Source organism: Urtica dioica, chromosome 8 (assembly GCF_054948205.1).
Source record: "Urtica dioica subsp. dioica isolate 48M chromosome 8, U.dioica_male_clone48M_v1_H2, whole genome shotgun sequence".
Lineage (NCBI taxonomy): Eukaryota > Viridiplantae > Streptophyta > Magnoliopsida > Rosales > Urticaceae > Urtica > Urtica dioica.
The window spans coordinates 27345330-27369797 of NC_142763.1; the positions used below are offsets into that span (position 1 = coordinate 27345330).

Genomic DNA, 24468 nt, shown 5'->3' on the forward strand with positions numbered 1-24468 from the left:
GGAGTTGCTCTAAGAATGAAAATTTAAGTTGTCACAATTTCGGTTGTTGTGGATGATAGTGCAATGACATTAGTGCGGTGAGAGTTGTGATCAACGAGAGTATCCGTCTCTCACCCTCATTGTAATGACGTTATATCGGTAACGACATCGGGGTTTTTTTTTTCTTCATTTTTTTGTTGTGTTGTGCTTAATTTGATTTGGACGGGAGATAAATTAGTAATATTCCACTATCGCTATTTAGGTTTCTTATTAATTTTTATTGCGTAGGTTAAATAAACATATTTTTCATAGTTATCGTACTACAATTGATTGGATCTCTCCATTAACTACCGTGCATTTTTTTTATGGCAAGCGTGGACAAAACGACAAATTCTATGCTTAATATTAAATTAATTATGACTTTTTTGACACGCCTTATTATTATTATTTTATCTCTACGTATGGTTCAACCTAATATGGCTGATATTACTGCTTTTCAAAATGTTAAAGGAGTGAAATCACTTGGTGGCTGAGCAAAATCTATCACCCTTTTTCTAGCAAATACATAAATAAACAAGTGAAACAAATCATCTATCTTAAAAGGCTAATAAAAAATGAAATAAATATCCGGCCTTTAAAAGATAGAGATATATCATAAATTATTCTACATACTATAATTTTGGAGATATAAATATCTCAGTACATATTTACCTTATAAAAATATATTGGGAATTTTGATGCACAAAAGAACTAATATACATGAACAATTATGGAAATAAAGAAAAAGAATGTGTGCATATATTATTATCATTTATTTATTTATTTTTTTAAAATATAGTACATAGATATTTTATAGGGTAAACTAGCAACATAGCCATTTTGAAACATGGTTTTTGGAATCTAGCCAACGTTTTGTAAATTTTGCAATCTAGCCATTTACTGAAATTTACGGATATAAAATACCTAATTTACCCTTTTTCTTATACTTACTTGATCAAAACACTAGCTCACGTTTGACCGGTTTGAATTGTATACAGCCAATCAATTTTAGATTTTTCGCAATTTAATTGGATATTTAACTAATTTAATAGGAGATTCAGTGATGTAATTAAAAGAGAAAATTCAATGCAATAAATGCACAAAAAATTTACCATAATTAACAGAAATTAACAAATCAGCGGAGATTAACAAAAATTTACAAACATTTATAATGTATTTGCTTACACGGCTATAATTTCAGCAATTTAATTTTAGCTTTTTGAATTCATAATAGGAGATTTGGTGATGTAATTAAAAGGGAAATGAAATATTTATTTGATTGAATAAAGTCAAACAAGATAATGAATACACGTAATTATGATAAAATCCCGTTCAAAATTAGAAAATAAATTTGGAAAACAAAAATACCGTATTAAATGCGTATTAAATGAAAGGAAAGAAATCGGCTCTACCTGCACATATGTAAATTTACCATAATTAACAGAAATTAACAAAGCAACAGAGATTAACAAAAATTTACGAACATTTACACTGTATTTGCTTGCACGGCTATAATGTTCATTAAAGAAAAAAACGCTCAATAACCAACTTTGCCAAATATAGAATTTTTTTTTTAAATTCGAAATATAAACCGAGTATAACAAATTAGGCTACAAAATCAAGTTTCAACTCGTGGGCTAGTATTTTTGAAACCAAACCAATGTTAATATAGTAAATACCATTTTACATAAATATGACACGTCATCAAATTTGGCTAGATTCGAAAATTAAACGAAACGTTGGCTAGATTACAATTGCAACGTTTGATGTGGCTTAGATCGATTAATTTTTCTATTTTATGTATATAAATAATTAAAACAATTATGTATATCAAAATAATTACATATATCGTAGTTTACCAAAAATCACAACTCTCTCGTAACTTGACACTTGTTTGGGTCAGACTCATTAGTAATTCTAAAAAAAACAAGAATTAATGTTAAAAAAATGATCGGCTTTTTGAAAAAAAATTGGTCTTTGCAATCGATTTTCTACTAATTTTTAGTTTTTTTAAGCTTAATTTTCTTCAAAATTGACAAAATTTTATGGGATATGCCATATAATTATTGCGATATTTTACAAAACTATAAGATATATTATAAATATTCTACCGAGAGAGTGTGAATAAAGCTAGATCTCGCATAAATATCCTATATATCGGCTAGATTTGAAACCATTTGCTGAAGTAACAGTTACCTTATCTCGAAGGTTCTTTTTTATTTTAATTCTTATTTTTATTATTATTGGTTGGGAAAAATCTCGTGGATTGGCCAATCCACGAGATTGATAAGTACACGGTGAGCTGAGAAAACCGCCAAAAAGAGAGAGAAAAGAATATCGAGCTCTTGGTTGGAGAAACATTTTGTTTCTCTGGCCTAGGGTTTTCTACTCAGGCATGGTTGTGAAGCTCTGTCTGATGGCTTCTCATGGATACCTTCCCGGCGGAGTAGTTTTGCCGCAAGATCATGGCATTAGCCGGGTAAGTATTCGCTTTCTCGATATCTGTGCTTGTTTTCTTGAGAATTCTGAGAATTTGTCGAGTTTCGGATGTGGTTGTGTTTGTTTAATCCCTCTGATTCGCGTTTCGATTTGAATTGTGCATTTTCTGAATCTGTACTTCGTTTGGATTACTGTTTATGCTATCTTCGTTGTCGAGTAAGGGATTGCTTATTCTCTCTCTTTTTCTTTTTCGGATTCCATAGAGTGAATGATTGATTGGTTTTGTGTTTTAAATCAAATCAGGATTGTCCTCCTGTTTTGCCCAGTAATGGACCGAGACACGAGATTATGAGATTGGGATCACTTAATTTAAGGCCCCGAGAATTCGAGGAGGCGTGGAAACCCACGAGCAGATTCTCCGATTCCACCAATCGTATCAAATTCGAACAGATGATCAAACTTCCTCCGTTCATGGATGCGCAAGGTACGACTTTTAAGAAGATACAATTTGAGTGCTTGGTATTTATTAGTCTCTTTTATTTTTTTATTTTTATTTTTATTTTTTTTATTATTATGTGGTGATCTCCAATCCCTGGAAAGTAGAGGTGTAATACTACTTGCTGGTTGTGGTGTGTATTCGATACAAATAAATTTAGTAGCCACGATGGCGATTATATTGATAAGTGTAAGAATTGTTGTTTTTGTAAAATATGCTCGTTACAGCCTTACAGGATGATTCTAACAATCAAATTTCTTCGATACGGGAATGTTTTAGTTTGTTGACGTGATTAGGTGAATCTCTTAATCTCTATTTGGTATAGAGCTTAATATCTCCCACACTTTTGGTTTCAGATGCTAGTTCGAGTTCCTTGCTTTTCAACTCTGCAATTTCTGAACATTGCACTAGACATGAAAGGATTTTACAGATCCTTGCCTCAGGAGCAAGCGAGCTACTAGAGGGAGCTGGGCTGGATGTAGCTTTGCTGTCCGAGCTAATTGAGTTGCAATCAACGAGAACAGATTTGCATGATAAATCGTTCCCGCTTATCTACCCGGATACTGAGATCTATACCCAGAAACCTGTATTAGATTTCGTGGGAGAGCTGGTCGGTAGTTCCAATATTACAGTTCACCCAGATGGCCGAGTCCTACTTAAGGGTACAGGGACTGATGTCAGAGATCTACTTTCTTTGGTCGCTGAACTTTATGTACCCAAGGCTTTAGCCAAAGGGGAAAAGCACTCGATGCTGGTCCCACAATTTAGGTGGTATGTATCCCTATTTTCTCTGTTAAATTTTCTTTCTTGTCAATAGAATGCGTGTCAATGAAAATTGTTTTAACATACTAGTAGTTTGGTGAGATAGACACCTGCTTGTACCCTTTTATTTGGGCGAGCATGTTTTCTATCATCAGCAATACAATATTGTTTTAGTGGGCTATTATTAAATACGAAAAATTCTCATTTGGAAGTGAATCTTATCTTTATTTAATTATCTTCTCGTCTGCATTTTAATTTGTAAGAGCACCAGCCACATATTCTTCATCAAACATTACAATAGGCTTGAGTTTCTAATTATGACATACGTACTTTTGAGTTTATTGAAAAAGGAGTTTTTATTTATTTATTAACTGTAATATAGTAGATTACTTATTGCGTACATGTTTAATCTAGTCTTTCGTGTGTAGAATAGTAATTTTGAAGCTGCTATTACACATCTGTTTTTTTTTTTTTTTTTTTATTTCAATGCTTTATCATTCCTGCTCTTGAAACTTGACCTCTGATTCTTTTTTTAACCAGGCTTAGCAATGGTGAAGTAGTGGTTCTTGAAAAGCCTTTGCCTAAAGCCACAGCCGTGGCTTCTTTGAAAAGGTACACGAAAATGTTGCTTCTTTTTTCCCTCTTGTTTTTTTTGCCGATTACGATTTGACATAGCTGTTTACCCCAGTCATCATGGTCATTAAGATTCCATTATAAGGAATTTCATTCCTAATTAAATGCCTATTATCAACTTTTAACAGTCCCGGAAAAGCCAAGACCAAGTCACCAAAGAAGAAGCTCGGTAAAAAGAAAAGCACAGTGCGGAACCTCTACCAGAAGAACTATTTCCATGCATGCGAGAGCCTTTTGTCTATTATGGCGAACCATCAAAAGCACAGAAAGACAGCCGTCCTTGCACTCAAAAAATCCGGCCCCGAGCTTCCCGAGCTACTTAATTGGTTCTCCGCCACTGTTGCCGGGACTGCCTTGACCGTCCTTTTCTCAGTCGTGGCTCAGCTCTCCTATTCAAGGGTAGCCTTTTGTTCGTCGAAAATCCTCAGCACGGGACTAGGGTTTGGGCTGTTCTGGCTCTCCGGGGCAGTGAATAAGCTCAGGGACACGATTGTCTATGCTGGTAAGAATACCGGGAAGTTGGGATTGAAAGAAGAGGAAGTGATGACCAGAGTGGATAAGAGTGTCAAGGAGATCTACATTAGAGCCGCGACGCTGTTTGTCGTGGCAGTGATGAGGTTCGCTTGACCATCAAATGGAATTCGAATCGGGTGGCTGATGCTTTTGTGGTGCTTTGTACATGACGGAAAATTGTATATGCTATGTCGAGTAGCTGGTTGATGATCAGATTGAAAAGAACATTAAAATTGAGGTTTTTTAAGGTTCGACATGATGCGGAGTTTGCTAGGGACTGAACTCTGTCTGATCACCAATCAGAATGTAGTAATTATTCGCTTCTCTCTACCTCTCTCAAAGTTTTGTTGACAGAAAACATTTGATTTTGTGAAGAAAATTATGCCTCTTTGTTATAGAAATTATTATTATTGTTGAAATCAACAATCTTCAAGCTCCAAATTCTATTTTTTATGCACAAATAAAAATACAAATCACCAAAAAAGAGTATAATTTTTCTTGTGTTTTTTAATACAATTAATTGAGTAACTAATTCATCAAAATTTAGAGATTTGTTAAATAGTCAAATTTTTTTTGTTTGAACATTTGAAGTAAATAACCAGTATGATGATGTGGCATTGTTTGAATGTTTTTAGCATTATATTTATGTCTTTGGTGTCTGATGATTATTTACAATTGTTAATGAATATTTACATCTATTAATGTCTTTTTTGCTTTGTTAATAAAATCTCGTGGCTATTTACTTAAATTTACTAAAGACTGGTTATATGGCAAAACCTGAGTTTTCATGTAATTATATATGAGACAATTAGGTCATTAGCCCAATAGCTTACCTTCTTTTTGAAAAATAGCAAAAGTTTTTTTTATCAAGAAAATAGTCTATCAGGTTGAAGTAAATTAAATTAAATGTTTTAGTTAATTTAATTTATTTCAAACTGGTTGACGTATATTCAATTAGCTATTTTAGTTAATTTAATTTACTTCGGCGGGGTTATTTTTTTAATTAAATAATTTTTTTTGCTAAAATCTTAAAAGAAATTAAAAGATTAGTTAGTTGTAACAAATTCTTCATTATATATTTAGAGAACGCAATACTTCCAATTCTCTAAAACTAGTTTTTTTAACAAACAAATAGGGACATTAACCATCAAACAACAAACGGAACTTGGAAATAATTTTGGGGGTGTAGTCAAATAATAGTATTGATATTACTTTCAAATAATTTCTAAACACTGATAATATATTTTTTTACACACAAACATAAGATAATAAATCACCATCAAGTCTATTTTTCATAGGCAAACAAAATAAAAATAAAAATAGCTCACGCTTTTGAAATTGTTAAAACGCACTTTTTGTAAACAAATAAGGGGTATTAAACATTAAACAACAAACCAAACGCTATATTTAAAAAATAATAAATTTTCTGAATATTAGTATTAAAAAAGTGAGATACTTATCCCCTAATAAAAGAATTTATTAAAGAAGTCAACTGAAAATCTAACAATTAAATTAACGCCACGATTTTATTTTTAAATTAACGTAGAAAAAAGAAACAAGGTTAAATTAGTAAGCTTTTAACATCCATAGGTGCCTTAAAACGTGATATTGAATAATTTCGAAAATTCTGATTAAAAAAAATAATAATTTTGAAAATATTGGCTATTTCCCTTTCTTAATTGACATAGTTTCTGGCCTTTATATTGTGGTATTTACCCTAGTAATAATCTGACGCCTGTCATGGAAACGGAAATGCATCATCCTCCGCCGGTGGCCGAGGTTTTTTCTTTTCTTTTCTCTTTTCCGTCATTTTCCTGAAGAAGAAAAAATTAAAAAGTCGTAGGAATTTAGGAAATTAATGGTGGCTTTCGAAGTTTGACAAATGCAGAAATATTTTCTTTTCTTTTCTTTTCTTTTCTTCTTCTTCTTCTTCTTCTTCTTCTTCAGGGTGTGAAGGATTTACCGGCCACCGATGAAGAAAGATGTATTCCGATTCAGCTCAGGTATTTAAGGTTTCTAATTCTTGATGTGTGCAAATAGGAATGAATAGATTGTATGCACATAGCATATCAATTGAATGACGTTCGTTTCATTTTACTAACCAACAAACCCACTGGTCAGCTTTGGTTTTAAAACGCAGCACAAATAAGTTTACTTTAGCCTACAATTTCAAATCTGTTTTCATGCTTGATTCTGACCTAAACAGTCTTGATCTTCCGGGAGATTTGGTGGAGCAAATACTGGTGAAGTTGCCGGTGAAGTCTCTTCTCAGATTCAAAAGCGTTTGCAAGTCTTGGAAATCTCTAATCAGCGGCTCGAAGTTCGTCAACGACCATATTCAAGCCAACCTCAACAAAAGCAAGAGATCTTTCTTGTTATTTTGGGAAAGAAGTCAACTCGAAATTCCGGAGGAGCCACTAATCTATCAGGTCACTATCGGCGATTCCATTGTTGCCGAACGAGTCTATATGCACTCCGGCCTCGAAGAATTCCTCTACAAACGATACGATACGACTCTAAATGTCTCTCACTGCAACGGAGTCCTCTGCATAGCCGATCGTCACCACAGACGAATCGCTTTCTACAACCCGGCTTTGGGAGAACACCTGTTTCTTCGAACCCCGTCGCCCAAACCCTATCTTCTCGGAGGTTACGGATTCGGGTACGACCCAAAAGACGACCAATACAAATACGTCAGGATTTTGACGAGCAAAGAAGCCTCACGGCCGTCCAAGGCCGAAGTGTACACGCTACAAACTGGCAAATGGAGAGAAATCGAACTCGACGCGCGATATTCCATCTGGGGCAGCGGGGCGTATCTGAAAGGCTGTTTCTACTGGATCGACGGCAAAGCAGAGAACGTTTTATCGCTAGACATGTGCGAGGACAAGTTTAGTAGCATCGATCTTCCGTATTCTGGGGGTTGGAGGGGAAAAGAGTTCCAGAGGGTTTTGGTGCAAGACGAGTCGCTTGTGTACGTGCTGACCTCTTACAGCTACAAAACGAATGCGATATCTATGGAGATGTGGGAGATGAACGGAGACGGAGGTGGTTGGGGCAAACACTTGAGGGTCGAGCCGTTGGTGGGCCTCGGAAACTTGTTGGCGTTTTGGAAGGAGCGAGAAGCGTTGATCGAGGATATTGAGGGACGGGTTTGGTCATACAATCTCGACACCGAAGAGCGTAGGGAGATCCTGATTCCTAGTCCCGGGGATGATGCGACAACTTATGCTTATTCGTACGTTGCGAGTCTAGTTTCCGTCAAGGTTAGGAATTCGGCCTCATCACTTGGTGCTTAAGGTATCTACACGCTTGCATGATTTTGTTTGCACCACAAATTTATTTGTATGATAAATCAAGTTACTTCGTGGGTAGGTTTGAAGGACGGAACACTCGGGAGCAAGGAAGCATAGGTTTCGGGTTGCTAGAGTGGGGTCTAGTTCTGGTGACAATTCATGTATTAGAAATGTTAGATTTTCAGAATAATTTTGTACTTTGTAGTGTGAGGATGGATTGCAAAGGGGCACTATGAAACTATTTTGCTGGTTATAACTTTGTTTCTGCAAGAAATTATCTAGATACTATGAAAAAAAACAAATTTTTTAAAAAGTCTTAAATTTATCACATTTAGAAATCAGAGATTATCTTATGTATATAAAATTAGAGTTATAAGAAATCAGAGATTGTATTTGTCGTCCACCTTTCGCTGGAATACCGCTTGGCACACCCTCTCGCAGCCAGTAGTGGTTTATTTCTTTTCGTAATAAATTTTCATTGACTTCTTGGAAATTTAATTGAAACTCCATGAATTTGAAAGACCCGGCATTTTTAAATAACAACATTTCCATGAAAAATCAATATATTTTTGAAAATTTAATCGGCATTTTTATCTTAGAGATCCTCTTAATTATTTTGTGAGGACCCAACTCATACATAAAGAGCTAGCTCAAATGTGGATGATTTTCAAACACTAATAAATAAAGAGCACATTGCTTAGATAACCAACCAATGTAAGACTCTTTGATACGCTCCTTCATGCATATGGTTGAACATTTGAAGCATTGAGGTTTGTATGAATGAACATCTACGAGCTGTCCAATACCACTAGAACAAATAAGGGTATATGTGTAGACAAAAGTTGCAGATATAAAGGCTTGCTGAAGGTTAGTATCATCGGGGACATTTTCAGCAGCAACTTTGTCGTCGAAGATTCTCTGTCCCTAAAGGTTATCTTCGAAGAGACTTAGTGACGACTGAGGGCCCACACATAATGAATTAAACGACACGACAAGGATCTCCGTCGATGTTTCTTATTTTCTACGACTTAGTAGCCAGAAATACTTTCCTAAAAAAAGGGCAGGAAATGCATTTTCGGCGACTTTGTCACCAAATATATTACATTTTAATTTTTATAATACATACTCTTATTAGAAGTTACAAATTCAGATTTAAACTTATAATAAAAAAACAGAAAATTAGGAAAATAACTAACTTAAACGTTTGACATTGCTAAATAACCACTTTAAGATGTAAATCTTAGACAAATAGCCAATGTTTGGTATGTAAAAGTGGTTATTTATCTAAGATTTACGTCAGAAAGTGACTATTACCTAAGATTTACCAAACGTTGATTATTTAGCAATGTCAAACGTTTAAATTGACTATTTTCCTAATAGACTCATAAAAAATGATCTTTAAGGTAATAGTCATAATTTATGGTATAACAATTGTACCTTTCTCGATTTGGCTATAATAATCTTTGAGACCGCTTATGAAGCTTAGATCCCCATTTTTTCCCAATGGTCACTTTTATCAGAGGATTGACTCGTCTACACTCACTTAATTAGATGGGTTTTTTTTTTCTTCCTCTTTTTTGTTTTTTTTTGTTTTTGTTTTTTTTTTTAAATATAAGTACAAACCACGTTTGCTTTAGGCGGGAAACTAAAATGTGGGTATTAGAGTCATTTGCTGATATACAATTTGAACGATTCATAAAGGCTATATAGCTATTTTAAGTAGTTTTGGAGCATAATGATTAATTTTGTGGTTTTGAATGGATACTAATTTTAAATTATTATGTTTTTGTAACCATATTTTTATTATAAGGTAAATACACACAAAATTCTATAATTGAAATTATTGCATAAGGGTAATAAAAAATGAATGGATTAAAAAAGAAAAAAAAATCATATGATACTTTAATTTGAAAGCAAACGATAGATCCATTAAGCTGGTCATATAAACCCCGTTTTACTAGTTTTCAGTACCATATGAGAAATATGAAAAAAAACATTTTTTTTTCTTCTGAAATAATGGTTAAGGGACTTTTGTTCATGTACTATTTACAAATGGGACGGAACTGAGATTCTCGTTTACGTCTCGTTTAGTATCCTTTTATGTATTTTAATTTTATTAATTTTATACTTGTGATTGAAGTTTTTTCAAAATTAAAACAATATTTATTGATGCAAGAAAGAACCAAATTGAATGAATCCTATGTATGCAATACTTTGTTCATCAATGATTTTAATATATATAGTGACCAAGTAGCTAAAAAATGCCGGTATATGCAACATCTTAACCTTTTCAGGCAGCTCTACTTCATTACTGAAGTTTGACATATCTAATCCTTTATTACAACATTTAAACCTTTCCGAGTTTATCATACATATATATAGAACCTCTGGTTATACCTCCAAAAGAATCCATCGGCTCATAACTTATAAATTTCTTCAAGCTCTTACTACTCCAACTTGAGGAACATTTCGGTACAACTTAATTACTACATTGTGTTTGACATTGCAACTAGTCTTTAACAGCCACACAGCTAATTATAATTAAATATCACATATTCTATTTTCTCGCAGCAAAATAACCCTGCCCATGTTAAATGCAAAAAGAAAAAAAAAATACAAAAACAAATTAAAATCAGAAGCTAAGTTGCGTTTGCTTAGTATAGTGACATGTTAATTGGATATGCAAATCGTCCTATATCAGTCTTTAGTTTAACCAACCTTGCAAGACACAATCTTTTGTTTGACTAACCTTGCAAGACACACATAATTTCACCAAACCCCTCTCTCCATTTCACTATATAAATATACACATTACAAGTAAAGGTGTGGCCTAAAAATCAAAGATCAAATGGCTATTATGGAATCCTTTACGCTTCAAACAATCGTATTGGTGTTGCCATTCTCGTCTCTCCGAACCCTCGCTGCCGATTTCAACTACCCGGCGGTATTCAACTTTGGCGATTTGAAATCAGACACGGGTGGGCTCGCCAGGGAATGGCTTTCCCAGTTTCCTCAAGCAAGCCGGGCGGTTTTGTGATGGCCGTTTGATCGTCGATTTTCTTAGTGAGTATGACTATGTTTGGAACTCAGATTTTGCGTTGGAAAATGAAAAATTTGAAGATAAATATATTGGAAAATTAAAAAAGTGCCTTCGAATACGGCAAACATTTTACAATTTTAAAAAAGGCCTATTTAGAGAAAACATAAAAGTGCTCCAAAGAAAAAAATATTTATATCAAAATAATTTAAGTGTAGAGTACGCTTTGCGTCGCCACTGCCGTCGAGACAGCATGGGCAGGTGGTTGAGGTGGTGATCATATTTTTCTTACACAACTATTTATTTATTTTTTTAATGAATTCGGAAATATTTTGAATAATTGTCTAGAATTTGTAAACGGCTATTCAGTGATTATTACAATTTTTATTTATTCATGGTTTAATGTTATAACTTTGCAGTACAGTAAATATCTCTTAAATTGACAATAATTAAATGGAAAAATTACAAAATAGCACTTTAAATTTAACATTTCAAAAATAGCTGCTATTTTAAATCCATCAATTTTTTTTTTCAAACGATAAAGTTTTTTTTTCTAAATTAAATTGTAAACATTTAATAAAGATAAATAGAGTCGAAAACAGTAAACTTGTTTTTAAATATATTGTGAACACAAGAAAAATAACTGTTTATTACTATAAAAAAAGGTATTTCCGTAACAAAAGATTTCGTGGTAAAATACCGATGCGGTCCAATCCGGAGGCAAGGCCCAATCAAGTGAGGAGCATGGTCTAACATTCATGGAGAGATATTCTATGACTTGTACCATGATTTTGGACCAAAATCTAGTAAACCCAAATAAATCCTAAACTATGATTTAATGAAATAAGTAATTACATATTTATCCTTCATATTTAGTTTATTTTTATTAGTTAATTAATAAAACAAAAACAATTATTTAGTTTATATTATGAAAACAAACATCATTACAAAAACCCGGAGAGCAGCCCTGGGAATCTCCGACGCTGAAGCTCCTGGGAACGACGGTCATGGCCGCCGGAGAGCAGCCCATGGCCATCCCGGTGGCGGCGACTTCGAAGTGTCCGCCGGAACAGCCCGCCATGGATTCCGCGTAGAATTTCTGTGGTTTTTAAAGTTAAAAAACAAAGAAAAAACGATTCTCGGGATTCTGGATAATTTTGAAAAGTTTTTGAAAATTTCTGGGTTTTCGTTGAAGATTTATTGACGTTGATGTCAATAAAAATGCATATATATTGACATCAATGTCAATAAATCTTCAAAGGAATTTTCCAGAATCGTTGGAGATTATCTTCAACGAAAACCCAGAAACGTTGAAGATTTATTGACATTAATGTCAATAAATCTTCAACGTTTCTGGGTTTTCGTTGAAGATTTATTTACATTAATGTCAATAAAAATGCATATTTATTGACATCAATGTCAATAAATCTTCAACGAAAACCCAGAAATTTTCAGAAACTTTTCAAAATTTTCCAGAATCCCGAGAATTGTTTTTTTTTTTATTTGTTTTTTAACTTCAAAAACCACAGAAATTCAACGACTTAAACACTTTGAATATGATCAAATTTTTTTCATGAAAATCTAACCCTAAACTAAAAAGAAAAATTGAAAAAACAAAGATGAACCCAAACAAAGATGACGAACTGAAAAACGAAAAGAGAGAGTGGAAGAGAGCTGAACCCAAAACGAAAAGAAAGTCAAATAATTAAATAAGAAAGAAAATCAAATATTATTAAAAGTAAGGGTATTTTTGTATTTAGTGAAAATAGGTAGTCATAGTTTAGGATTTATTTGGGTTTAGTAGATTTTGGTCCAAAATCTTGGTACAAGTCATAGAATAGGAATAATCCCTTTTCCTGAAGCTTGCGGGCCCAAATTTGATGAACCATAACTTGGACCTAGAGTATCGAAATTAAGTTTATGATCGAAGCCCTTGACATTCTTTAGATCTTCCTAAGTGTTCGGCACCAAATTAGACTGTTTTTGGTACTTTCGGCCAATCTAAATTTTCAGTTATTTCCCGTTTTCTCTTTGAGGTTTTGAATTCAGCATTAAAGCATCTTTTCGTTCACTTGTAAGGTAGTTTTTGTAGGAATATTGAACACTTCGTTTTTCCCCAACTTCGAGTGTTCTTGTGAGGACCCGGAATTGATGCCCAAAATCTAGTATTCGTGAGCGATTCTGTAGGTGGATGAAGGTTCTTCGATCAAGTATTCGTGCGCGAATCAACGATCAAGTTCGACTATCCGATCAATCTTCAATCTTTGTATTACCGTTGCATAAAAAAAACGACGACCAAAAACAATTTCCACTAATCAAATTCATGCATCCCGGATACTTCAAAATCACACTAGGAAATAATTCATTAATATAATAGTACGAAGCAAAATGCTTAGTAATAAATTGACATCTTTCTCATAAATCCTAAGGACCTAGGAGTACGAGATTAGGAAATTACTTGACAACTTAATCTCATAAATGAGATCACTATATTGGAATGTATAGTAAACATTAAAGAAAACGCGCCACAACTTATTGGTACTCAAGGCAAGAGATTGGACCAAGCAAAAAAAAAAAAGAAAAGGGCCTAGAGATTGGACCGGGCGTGAGCCTTGAAGCTGTAAAATATCTTCTGAAACGTGTCCATGTGTTGAGGCTGCAAAGCTATGGCGACAGACAAACCCCCATCGCGAGGATCGCTTGGGAAAATGTAAGCCTTCTCGTACGTGAGGCTCCCGGGTCCCGTGTAGATCGGGGAGCCCCACCCGAAATCAGCGTCACTAAGACCTATCTTAGCCCAGCTAGTGACCTGAAAATTTGGGCCGTAGAAAAAATGAGGCCCGGTTTTGGCAGCCGCTAGGTCGTCTGGCAGAAGCGCCAGATGATCCACCGCCGATCTCAAGTACTCGTCGTCCATCCGACCCAAGGCCTCGTGAATCTTCGCCGCGGCGTAACCCAGCGGCTCCGATTCCAGATCCCCCGCCCGAGCGACGGACACGGCGCGGAAAATGGCGTTGCCGAAGAAGCCGCGTGGCAGCTGCGGCTTCCACCTATTGAATCTGGCGTCCACCGGGAACAACAGCCTCGTCTCTTCTCCGGCGCCGGTCCCGCGGGCTTTGCACACGCATCTCCAGATATGCCCCGCCAAGACCTCGAATGTGGAGTAGCGATGGCCGGTCTCGGCTTTCATTTGTTCGAGCTGGTCGCCGGTGAGTCTGAATACTGAGATCTTGACTCCCTTGGCCGTGCTGTTCCAGCTTTGGCCGGTGGAACCGTACCCTGAGTATTCAGGGTGATCGAATTTGGGCTGAGGAGGGTCGCGAGGGCAAAGTAGTAAAGCGCGGTCCAAGAATGGGGGAATGGAAATTTCGAGGCCACGAGAGACCTCCGACCACGACTTAACGAAATGGAAAGCCGATGCGCCATCCAAACAGTGGTGTTCTTCGAGAAGACCCACGGAAACGCCACCGCACTTAAACTTAGTCACCTAAAAATATTGTTTCATTATTTGACTTAGATATCATTTACCCATTTTTAACAACAATAAATTGACAAATTAATTGTCAATGGGTATAAATTATTTGGACCAAATATTATCAGTTAATTATGATTAATAAAATCAGTGGCTAATTAACCATAATTAATCAAATATCGAGTATTAATCAAAGTTCAAACTTAAGATATTTACATGGCTTTATAAGCAAATAAGCTACATCATAGCCAACATTTTAATATAATTAAATAAACACAGATTATATAAACAATAATTAATTGACAATTTGTCCAAATAATTCTCGCCCATTAATTTTCATAACCATAATTAATTAAACATTGACTATTTAGCAAACAAAAGATTTCTATATGATTATATGACTGTACCCATTTTAATTTTGTAATTTGAAAATCATAAGCTTTAAAATTATATCTTTAATCATTTATGAGGTTTAATTTTGACGATTCTTTTAAGTATTTCAACCTCTCAAAGATTTATTGTCCAGAAAAAAAAAACCTCTCAAAGATTTTGGATATTCATAATAATAAAAAATAAAGGTGAGCTCAGATGTTAATACCTGCACTGCTATGAAAGGACAAGATGAAATGTCCTGTGTGTGGTCAACACGAGGTATGAGTCCGGAGATATCCCGCGACGGAGCCAAGTCTCCGAGGTCTTTGAGGTCCGAGTCAGTCTCGGCCTCGAAAAAGGGAACGCCCTCGTCGTTGCAGTCGATCTCTATAACTCCGTCGGCTCCGAGGCGGGCACGGCCAGCGAGCGGGTAGAACTGGACCAGAGTCTTACTCAGCGACTCCTTCAGCGCCGCCACGCAATCGGCGGTGCCTCTCGTCGGCCGGTAGATATAAATGGAGGAGTTATAGCGAGGGAATATCAAAACTCTGTCCAGCAGTGTAAAAGGAATCGACTGTCGACGTGTCTCTTCTGCCGGTTTCACCGTTGACTCCTCCATTGTCTTCATCTCGATCATCTTCTTTTGGTATTCAATTTTTGGTTGTATCAAGATTTTGCCACCTTGACAGCTATATATTAACCTTCCTTTCTAATTAAATAAACACTATTCTAGCTACTCGTTTTTAAAGTCGCAAGTATTAGGTACGATTGTGCAGTAAATAATTCTATTCAGAGGCACGATTGTGCACATGGAATGAGTGGCGTGTTTGGTACGTAATTGGGAAAGTGTTTTCCACTTTTTTTGCATTTTGTTTTACAATAAAGTAAAAACGCGTTTGTTTTACAACTGGAAAAAATTATTTGAAAAACTTTTCAAGTTGTATTTCACTTTTGTGTATTATTTTCAAAAACAGCTTTTATCTGTTTTATGTTTTTTCCACTCACTTTTCTCTCTCTCTCTCTCTCTCTCTCTCTCTCTCTTCAGTGGAATATTTTACGTGCATTCAGAAATGAGCTGAGCTGTACTTTTACTAAACCTCAGCTCTCTCTCTCTCTCTCTCTCTCTCTAGAAATGGCAGCTCCATCGTCGTGAACGTAACAACGTCTGTAATAACTATAAAATCATCTTCTGAGAAGCTCCGCCGAAAGCGCCGTCGCCGAGAAGCTCCCGGTGCTGCTCTACTTCCACGGCGGCGGCTTCTGCATGGGAACCGCCACCTCCGCCATGTCCCACAGCTTCGCCGCCGCCGTCTCCTCCGGCGCCGGCGCCGGCGCCGTCACTGTCTCCGTCGACTACGGCCTCTTCTCGGCCCGGCCCATGCCAGCCTGCTTCCACGATTTCTGGGCCGCGCTCCAGTGGCTCAACGCCCACGCCCACGCCAAACTCGGCCGCGTCTTCGTCGCCGGAGAGAGCGCCTGCGGCACCATAACCCACCACGTCGTGGCTCAACTCCCTGACACATGCCATTTATTTGTTGGTCTTTTTTAAAAAAAATTGTTATTCATTTCTTCTTTATAAAGAATAGTATTTAAAAATAATATTGACAATTCTTTCATACGTGGGAGATCGGACTAAGTCATACTACATATATAGATTATAAAGAATAAATTGTATATTATAAAATATAAATATACCATTTGGAGTTTTAATATCTAAGTCATTAAACATAATATATCAATTATATGTTAAATTATATGTGATCATTTAATCTTAATATAATGTCATGGCTGCTTGTACATTTGACATGCGATTTACGTACGTCAATGTCGGATGCAGAATGATTTCATATTTATGATGACAAAATAAATTTTGTATTCAATCTAAACAATAATGTCATATTTATATTTTGTGTAGTTAAATTTATGTTTAAAAAATATTTTTGAGTTAAGAAATTGTTTCCATGTACCAAACAGTTTTCCCTTTTCATTTTTTCAAAAAAAAAAAAGTCAAAAGTGTACCAAACAGTTTTTCCAGTTTTTTCAATTTCTCAAAAACGAAAATGAAAAGTCAAAAGTGTACCAAACAGCTTTTTGAAAACAACTACAAAACAGTTTTTCAATACAACTACAAAAATTAGAAAACAGAAAACAAAAAACTTTTTGAGTTAACTACCAAACACTAAGCCTTTGCTGTTTTTTAGTATTTTTTTTTCTCTTTCTTTCTATTCATGTATTGATTTTGTTATCTTTGCGGATCTTCTATAATTTAATTAATAAGGATGCTTCTCATTAATCCTGATAATTATAATAAGAAAAAATTCCATCCTAGAAGTTACCGGCTTTTAAGTTTTAACAAACTACCTCTTTGGATCAGTTACTGCGGTTGACTGTTGACTATACTGAGTGTATTTTACTTCCCCAACTAGTTCTCACCGCCCGTGACATGTCTCGCAAATGACTGCATTTTTTGTTACCATTCTACTCTCATTCACGTGGCTACTGGCTGGGATGGACGTTGTTGTTGTTGCTGTCGCTGGTGCGGTTTACCTCTGCCCAACAAAAGTGGAGCCTTCCAATGTCCATACTCCTTACAAAATGCACACTTATGCAGAGGGACTGTCATCGATGTCCTGGGCGCACTAGCACAGTACGATTGATATGGGACAGCAAGGACAGCAGGCGCTGCTGGTGGTAGAGTCTCTTTGTCAATCTTAGACTTGAGACGAACCTCTTCAGCCAGCAACTCGTTGATCACAGAATCAACAAAAAGAAGATGATTGCGGTAAAGAATCACACCACACAATCCCTCAAAGTCGTCTCGAAGTGCCATGAAAAACTGAACCAATTGCTGCTCTTCACGCCAAGAGATGTAAGCCGCAACTTTCCTCAACTTAGCTTACTCAGTCAATGCCAATTGATCCCACAACGAGGACACGGTAGAATAAAACTCGTGAATACTCATACTATTCTGCCGAAGTGCACCTATATCCATATCCAACTGATACTGCTTGGCAAAATTAGATTGAGTGTAGAGTCTCTCCAAATCAGAGACCAGTGATCTCAAACTTGAAAAGAAAAGTTCAAGACCACAACGAGTACATAATACAAATAAAAATAAAAGTAAAATACCAAAGCGAAACAATCCCTTAACGAAAGAAGCAAAAGTAAGCAGTCATATAAATTAGGCCAAAGTCTTAATGAAATCTGGATCGGAGTCTAAGGCGCGGAGAGTATCCTCATAAAGCCAAGTCTCGCACTCGATGCTTCCTTGTTCGGAGCAGGGAAACAATGTGAGTGTTCCTTCAGCCTTGAAGCAGGGACCGTTGCGCATAGCAACGGGTCTTCCCCACCCAAAATCGCAGCCGTAGACATCGAACCGTGGCGAGCCTCCGGTCAACAGTGGGTTGGCATTAGGGGGCCCATAGAACTTCGGGCACACTGCCCAATCCTTCATGTAGCTTCTCACTTCAGAGACCGTCTGCGTAGCGATAGCCCTTTTGATGACCAGTGCCGCCGTGCCAAGCCCTCCTTCGACAAGCTCACCAACCGTTGATTCTGCCATAGCTTCACACGATAGGTTCCCGAGATACTCATCTGGAACACTCTCGGCTAAGCCCATTCTCTGCCTTAAACCCACTATCACCATATATGTGACAACTTCGTCCACTGCAAGGTTTCTTCCCCGGGTCACTACGATCCAAAGATGGCCTAGTAGTGCCTGTAGTGATGAGATCTCATCCCCAGTGCCAACGGGTGGAACTAGAAAGCAAATGCGAACAAAAAAAAAATCAAGAGGGGAAAAGTAAAAATAAATAAATAAAATTACTTATATATTTTTTTCTTTCTATTTTATAATATATTTTTTTTTCATTATTCAATAGAAACCATTTATTATAAAATTAATAAATGTAATTAAAAATATATTTTTTAATTAAATAAAATAACTCAAATATATGCTGTGTTTTAGTGAAATGTCGAGTTTAACTTTTTGTTTTAAAAAAAATCGAGTTCATACCATCTGTTTAACTAAAATGACGATATTATACCATGAAATAGATAACAATGTCACAAATCTCACTTTCATTGATATTAACACTTTTATAAGAAAAACCGAATCAAACCCAAACCAGTATCCTAACTTCCAAATTCTCAATTTTGAAATAAAAATAGACTTAAATTGAAATTAAATAATAAAATTCGTATCCCAAGAGATGACTTCATTCCGTGTTCGAATTGCAACTATGAATAGTAGAGTTTCTGTCAAATCTGTGATTTTGATGACTATCAACTGTCGATTTTTATCCATTTATCTCTTTCCGTGTTCTTCACTGAAAGTCCAGATCCACTGTTGTATCAAACTGTGAGATGTTGTAAAGAGATTAAGAACACCTGTAAACACAACACATCAAGAAATAAAAGATACCACGAATGATAACCCTGTTCGGCATCAACTGCCTACTCTGGGGGGATGTAAATCCCGATGAAAAGAGTAACTTCACTAAACGAAAGTATGAGTACAAAACGGAATACAATGGATGATAACCTTCCACTATTCCTATCTCCAATACTAACTTAGCTTATTACTAATCTAGGCTCCCCCTAGATTTTAGCTCCCCTCACTTTTCACTTTTGCAATCACTCGGTGTGTCAAAGAACCTCACTTAACGCATACAAGCAGGAGGTCTGATTTTCTTGCCGGAGACCACACTCCTAAAAACCAAAGACACAAAACCCTCTTCTTCAAAGGTGTTTTTACGGCGTGAAAGTCAGTAACCCTACCAAGAGAATATCATCTGATGTAAAACAATGCCAGATGGTACGTATCCATTGATAACAGTAAAAAGCTGTCAGCGACGCCACAACAAGAGCTGACACAGCTTGAACAAAAATATGTTCTTCGAGATGCTTGAAACAATATGAGTGACAATACATAAGCCTGAACCAAAAAGCCAACTTCATTGTAACAACATTCTCCCCCTTTGGCTTTGAGAAGGCAAAACCCTTCACTGAGAATATGAGCAGCAAAAACAACCAAACATCTTGCAAAGTCACTCATGTCACCTTGACTGACAGAGGAGAGCAGCACACAAGAACATCCGAATGCTATATCACTCATGTCACAGTGACTGACAAAGGAAAGATGAAAACTAAGCAATAAAAGGCATTCAAAATGCATACATCAGGAGTTTCAGTTTCAGATTCAACAAAGTTTTACTCCCCCTTTTTGCCAAGCAAAGACAAAAAAGAGAACAATATTACATACCAGGGGAGGTTAAGAGGAAAGGAAATAGAAAAAATTACAAAAGAACGCTGAAAAAAAGTTTATGTGTTAGAGCGAGAGGAAGTAGTAGGATCAGCAGACAGCATCCTAGCGAGAGTAGCTTCAAGAGAAATTTTACTTTCTGACGAAGAGGCGATAGCAGACTCAAGGTGCTTGATTTCATCCATGATAGCGAGAGCCATTAACTTCCTGACATCAGCTGACAAGGGAGGGACAGAGGGGGCATCATGATCATTGAAGCGAGCATGGGGCAAGCTAGATTGAGGGGGCTTCCTGATGTCGGCCACATGATGCTTCTGAAAAAGTTTGTAGCTGAAGGAGATCTTTGCAGGGGCAGAGCTACATCCTTTCAACTCGTCTGGAGAAAGAATGTCAGGGTGTTGATGCAGGAGGATCCCCGTGATCATTGCCGGGTAAGGGATAAGGAGCTTCGTGGCCTCTGAGCCGGCATGTTTGATGATATGCGAGTAGACAAGCTTCCTGAAATCAACCGATCTCCCTGTACCAATCATGAACATAAACTGGGCAAGAGTGAGAGAAACACATGTTGAGTGCGCTGTAGGGATCCACTTCTTGACGTCTATCTTGTGAAGAATTAAGTATTTGGAGCTGAGGAGAGAGGCCCGGTAAAGTCCTGTCTCAGGCCATCCCTTCTGATCTTTGTCTCCTGTCAGCTCAGAGACAAGCTCAATCCTTGAAGGCATAGGATCTTCAGAGACCGGTGCTTCCGTTCCCAAGTAGTCATGAATGACCTTAGGGGAAAACTCAACAGTCTTGTTCCTGATCACCACCTTCTGAAAGCTTGGATGAGTGGCATCATCGATTTGGTCTGGGAGATTCATAATGAACTCCCTAACAAGCTGAGCATGATAGGTCCCGACTGAAGTGATAGTGCTGAAGAGACCGGCATTCTTGAGTAGATCGATGATGTCAGTGCACTCGAGCGCTTCATTTAAGAGCACACATTCCAGGGCAATCTTTCCGAGGATCACAAACTTCCACCTGCTAGTATTCTGCAGGGTATGGAAGGAAATTCCTGTGATAGGAACATTAGGAACCTCTTGCCTGACATGCTTATTCTTTGTAGTCCTGGTCCTCTCTTCTTCTTCAACTTCTTCTTCCTCTATAGTGTTGTGACATGATCAACAACATCTTCTTCAGCACCCTCCTTTTCTGAAGTCACACCATCTTCCACAGGAGCCTCAGTTCTTGACTTATTCTCACTCTTTATCTTCTTAGGCGGCTCACCCTTTCTGACTTCTTTGATCCTCTCTTGCTGAGACTTCTTCTTGGCAACCTTCTTAGGGGATCTCTTGGAATTCTTGGTGAGAGAAAAATGAGGACCTTCAACAGGGTTAGCAGCAGCCCCTTCTGACATGATTCTATCGAACTCCTCTAGCGAAAGCCAATCCATGTTAGGGAGACTCTCATTGACCTCGTCAGCAGTGTAACCACACCCCTTCAGGTCTCTTGTCATCTCGGCAAGAGTAGGATTGTCGAACTCTGTCTCCCCCTGAACAGGTCCTGCCTCATCAACAGGATGAAAAGAGACGGGGGTGTCAATGGGGGTGTTCCTGACACTTGTTTCCCTTGTTTTCTCGAGATTCATCATGGCATCAACAGTAGCGGCCACTGATATAAGTAGGGAGAACTGTTCCTATTACCTGAGGAAATGAGGGAAGTAGATTGCGAAGATCAGGAGTGTCATCCTTCGACGAAGAGTCTCTGGCCACACCATCGACTCTGGAAGGCTGAGGCTTCTTGATTCTGATGCCATATTTGTTTACTTGAGCAAATTCCATCTTGAGACTCGAGGAACCCTCTTCTTTCCCTTTCGAACCTGACCTAGGAGCAGTCACTGTCCCTTTCCTTGTAGCCACCATTTTTGCACACCCAAAGACGAGAGAAAAGAACAGATGAGAGCGAAAATGGGTAGATTTGAAGTAGCTCGAAGGGCGATTGACTGTGAAGTGATGTTCAGAGAAAAGACTGATGGCAGTGGAATAAGTTACGCTTCTTCTTGGAAAATAAACCGTCACACAGGATTTGAAAAAGTAGCCCCAAAACGCACCGTTTAGCCCTGACCTACGCAAATAACTTCCCAAAATGGGCCTTTTAACAGCCAAGAAGTAAGCCCAAATAAATATTGGCCAGCCCAATAATTGCTATAAATCAGGGATGCATACTCCCAAGGCTGAGCGAAGTTTTTCAAATTTAAGCACATCCAGGGGCTTGGTAAAAATATCAGCCAGCTGATCTTCAGTATTCACATGCTCCAGGGAAAGAATCTTGTAGTTTACAAGATCTCTGATATAATAGTGACGAATCTCGATGTGTTTGGTCTTGCTATGCTGGACTGGATTTTTGGTAATATTGATTGCGCTGATGTTGTAAAAAAAAAGTGTCACAACATCCCCGGGAACATCATGTTCTCCCAGCATGGACTTTAGATAAACCAGTTCAATGCTAGCATCACCCACAGCGATGTATTCTGCCTCAGCAGTAGACAAAGACAAACAATTCTGTTTCTTGCTGAACCACGAGATCAAATTGTTCCCGAGAAAGAAACAACCACCTGAGGTGCTCTTCCGATCATCAAAATTACCTCCCTAATCTGCATCTGAATAACCAGCAAGACATGAGTTTGTATCGAAAGAGTATAGAATACCATAGTCTGCTGTGCCATGAATATGCTTGATGATCCGCTTGACATAGCTCAGATGTGTGGTCCTAGGTTGAGCCTGGAATCTTGTACATACACCTATTGAAAAAGAGATATCAGGCCGACTGGCTGTCAGGTAAAGAAGGCTCCCTATCATACTCCTGTATAGTTTGGTGTCGACCGGTTCACCTTCATCATCCTTGCAAAGCTTGATTGTTGTCGAAGATGGAGTTCTCTTGGGTTTACCAGATTCAAGACCAAACTTCTTGACTAACTCCTTAGCGTACTTACCCTGGGACAAGAAGATACCGCCTTTAAATTGCTTGATTTGAAAATCCATAAAGTAAGATAATTCTCCAACCATGTTCATCTCAAACTCAGACTGCATTTGTTCCACAAAGTGGTCCACCATAGTCTAAGACATCCCTCCAAACACGATATCATCGACATAAAATCTGAGCAAACATCATTTATGAACCGGATTTCTTGATGAAAAAGAGTTTGATCTTTCACACCCCTGATATAACCCTTCTGGGTAAGATACTCCGCAAGGCGATCATACCAAGCATGGGGTACCTCCTTTAGCCCATACAGAGCCTTATGAAGTTTAAACACCTGGTTAGGGAATTTATGATCGACAAATCCCTTAGGCTGCTCCACATAGACTTCTTCATTCAGGAAGCCATTAAGAAAGGCACTCTTGACGTCCATCTGAAACAGTTTGAACTTCTTGAGACAGGAGATACCAAGGAGCAGACGAATGGTTTCATGTCTTGCCACTGGGGCAAAATTCTCCTCAAAATCCAGGCCCTCAATCTGAGAGTATCCCTGAGCAACTAACATGGCCTTGTTCCGAGTGACATTTCCAAGGGCATCTGACTTATTCTTGAGGATCCACTTGGTACCAATGACATTGACATCATCAGGTCGGGGAACAAGTTTCCAGACCTCATTTCTCTCAAATTGAACCATTTCTTCTTGCATGGCAATAATCCAAAATTCATCACTAACAGCCTCTGTGACATTTTTGGGCTCAATCCTGGAAGTGAAGCACACATTGCTAATCATTTCGCGATAGTTCACAAGATCCTTTCTTCATGTAATGACTCCATCATTTACTTCTCCAATAATGGCGTCTGAAGGATGATTTTTCTTGACCCTGTTGGACACCTTTTTTTTACTAAAGAACCATGTGTAGAGTTGTCTACAGTAATAGCGGAAACATCTTCAGTGTCTGAGACATCTTCAGGAACACTGGATACAACTTCAAAAGTAGATTGCTCACTTGCTTCATCTTCTTCAGTGACTTTGTCTTCATCATCAACAACAACATTTCTGGACTCCATAATGCACTAGTTCGCTTGTTGAAGACCCTGTAGGCTGCACCGCTAGAGGCGTAGCCTAGAAAAATGGCTTCATCACTTTTAGGATAAAGCTTCTTTCGTGGTTCCCTGTCAGCAAGGACAAAACATGGACTGCCAAAGATA

General features: G+C 37.4%; 4 protein-coding genes across 4 annotated transcripts; 2 read left to right on the forward strand and 2 right to left on the reverse strand.

Annotated features, from left to right (window-relative positions):
• Positions 1-2247: 2247 nt before the first annotated feature.
• On the forward strand, positions 2248-5182 carry LOC149388797 (uncharacterized). The gene is made up of 5 exons (XM_089622100.1): positions 2248-2497; positions 2761-2941; positions 3310-3724; positions 4256-4327; positions 4477-5182. The coding sequence occupies exons 1-5, from the start codon at positions 2414-2416 to the stop codon at positions 4973-4975; spliced, it is 1251 nt and encodes a 416-aa protein (XP_089478226.1). The 5' UTR covers positions 2248-2413; the 3' UTR covers positions 4976-5182.
• Positions 5183-6569: 1387 nt separating this feature from the next.
• On the forward strand, positions 6570-8434 carry LOC149388798 (putative F-box protein At3g17480). Its single transcript, XM_089622101.1, has 4 exons — positions 6570-6640; positions 6809-6864; positions 7068-8161; positions 8237-8434. Exons 1-3 carry the CDS (start codon positions 6602-6604, stop codon positions 8158-8160), a joined length of 1188 nt encoding a protein of 395 aa, XP_089478227.1. The 5' UTR covers positions 6570-6601; the 3' UTR covers position 8161; positions 8237-8434.
• A 5105-nt stretch (positions 8435-13539) lies between these two features.
• Positions 13540-15825, reverse strand: LOC149388799 (shikimate O-hydroxycinnamoyltransferase-like). Its single transcript, XM_089623798.1, has 2 exons — positions 15265-15825; positions 13540-14681 (listed from the first exon to the last, which is right to left on the reverse strand). The coding sequence occupies exons 1-2, from the start codon at positions 15673-15675 to the stop codon at positions 13782-13784; spliced, it is 1311 nt and encodes a 436-aa protein (XP_089479924.1). The 5' UTR covers positions 15676-15825; the 3' UTR covers positions 13540-13781.
• A 2394-nt stretch (positions 15826-18219) lies between these two features.
• Positions 18220-20154, reverse strand: LOC149388800 (putative acetyltransferase At3g50280). Its single transcript, XM_089622509.1, has 4 exons — positions 19969-20154; positions 19818-19882; positions 19711-19748; positions 18220-18797 (listed from the first exon to the last, which is right to left on the reverse strand). Exons 1-4 carry the CDS (start codon positions 20152-20154, stop codon positions 18220-18222), a joined length of 867 nt encoding a protein of 288 aa, XP_089478635.1.
• Positions 20155-24468: the final 4314 nt, after the last annotated feature.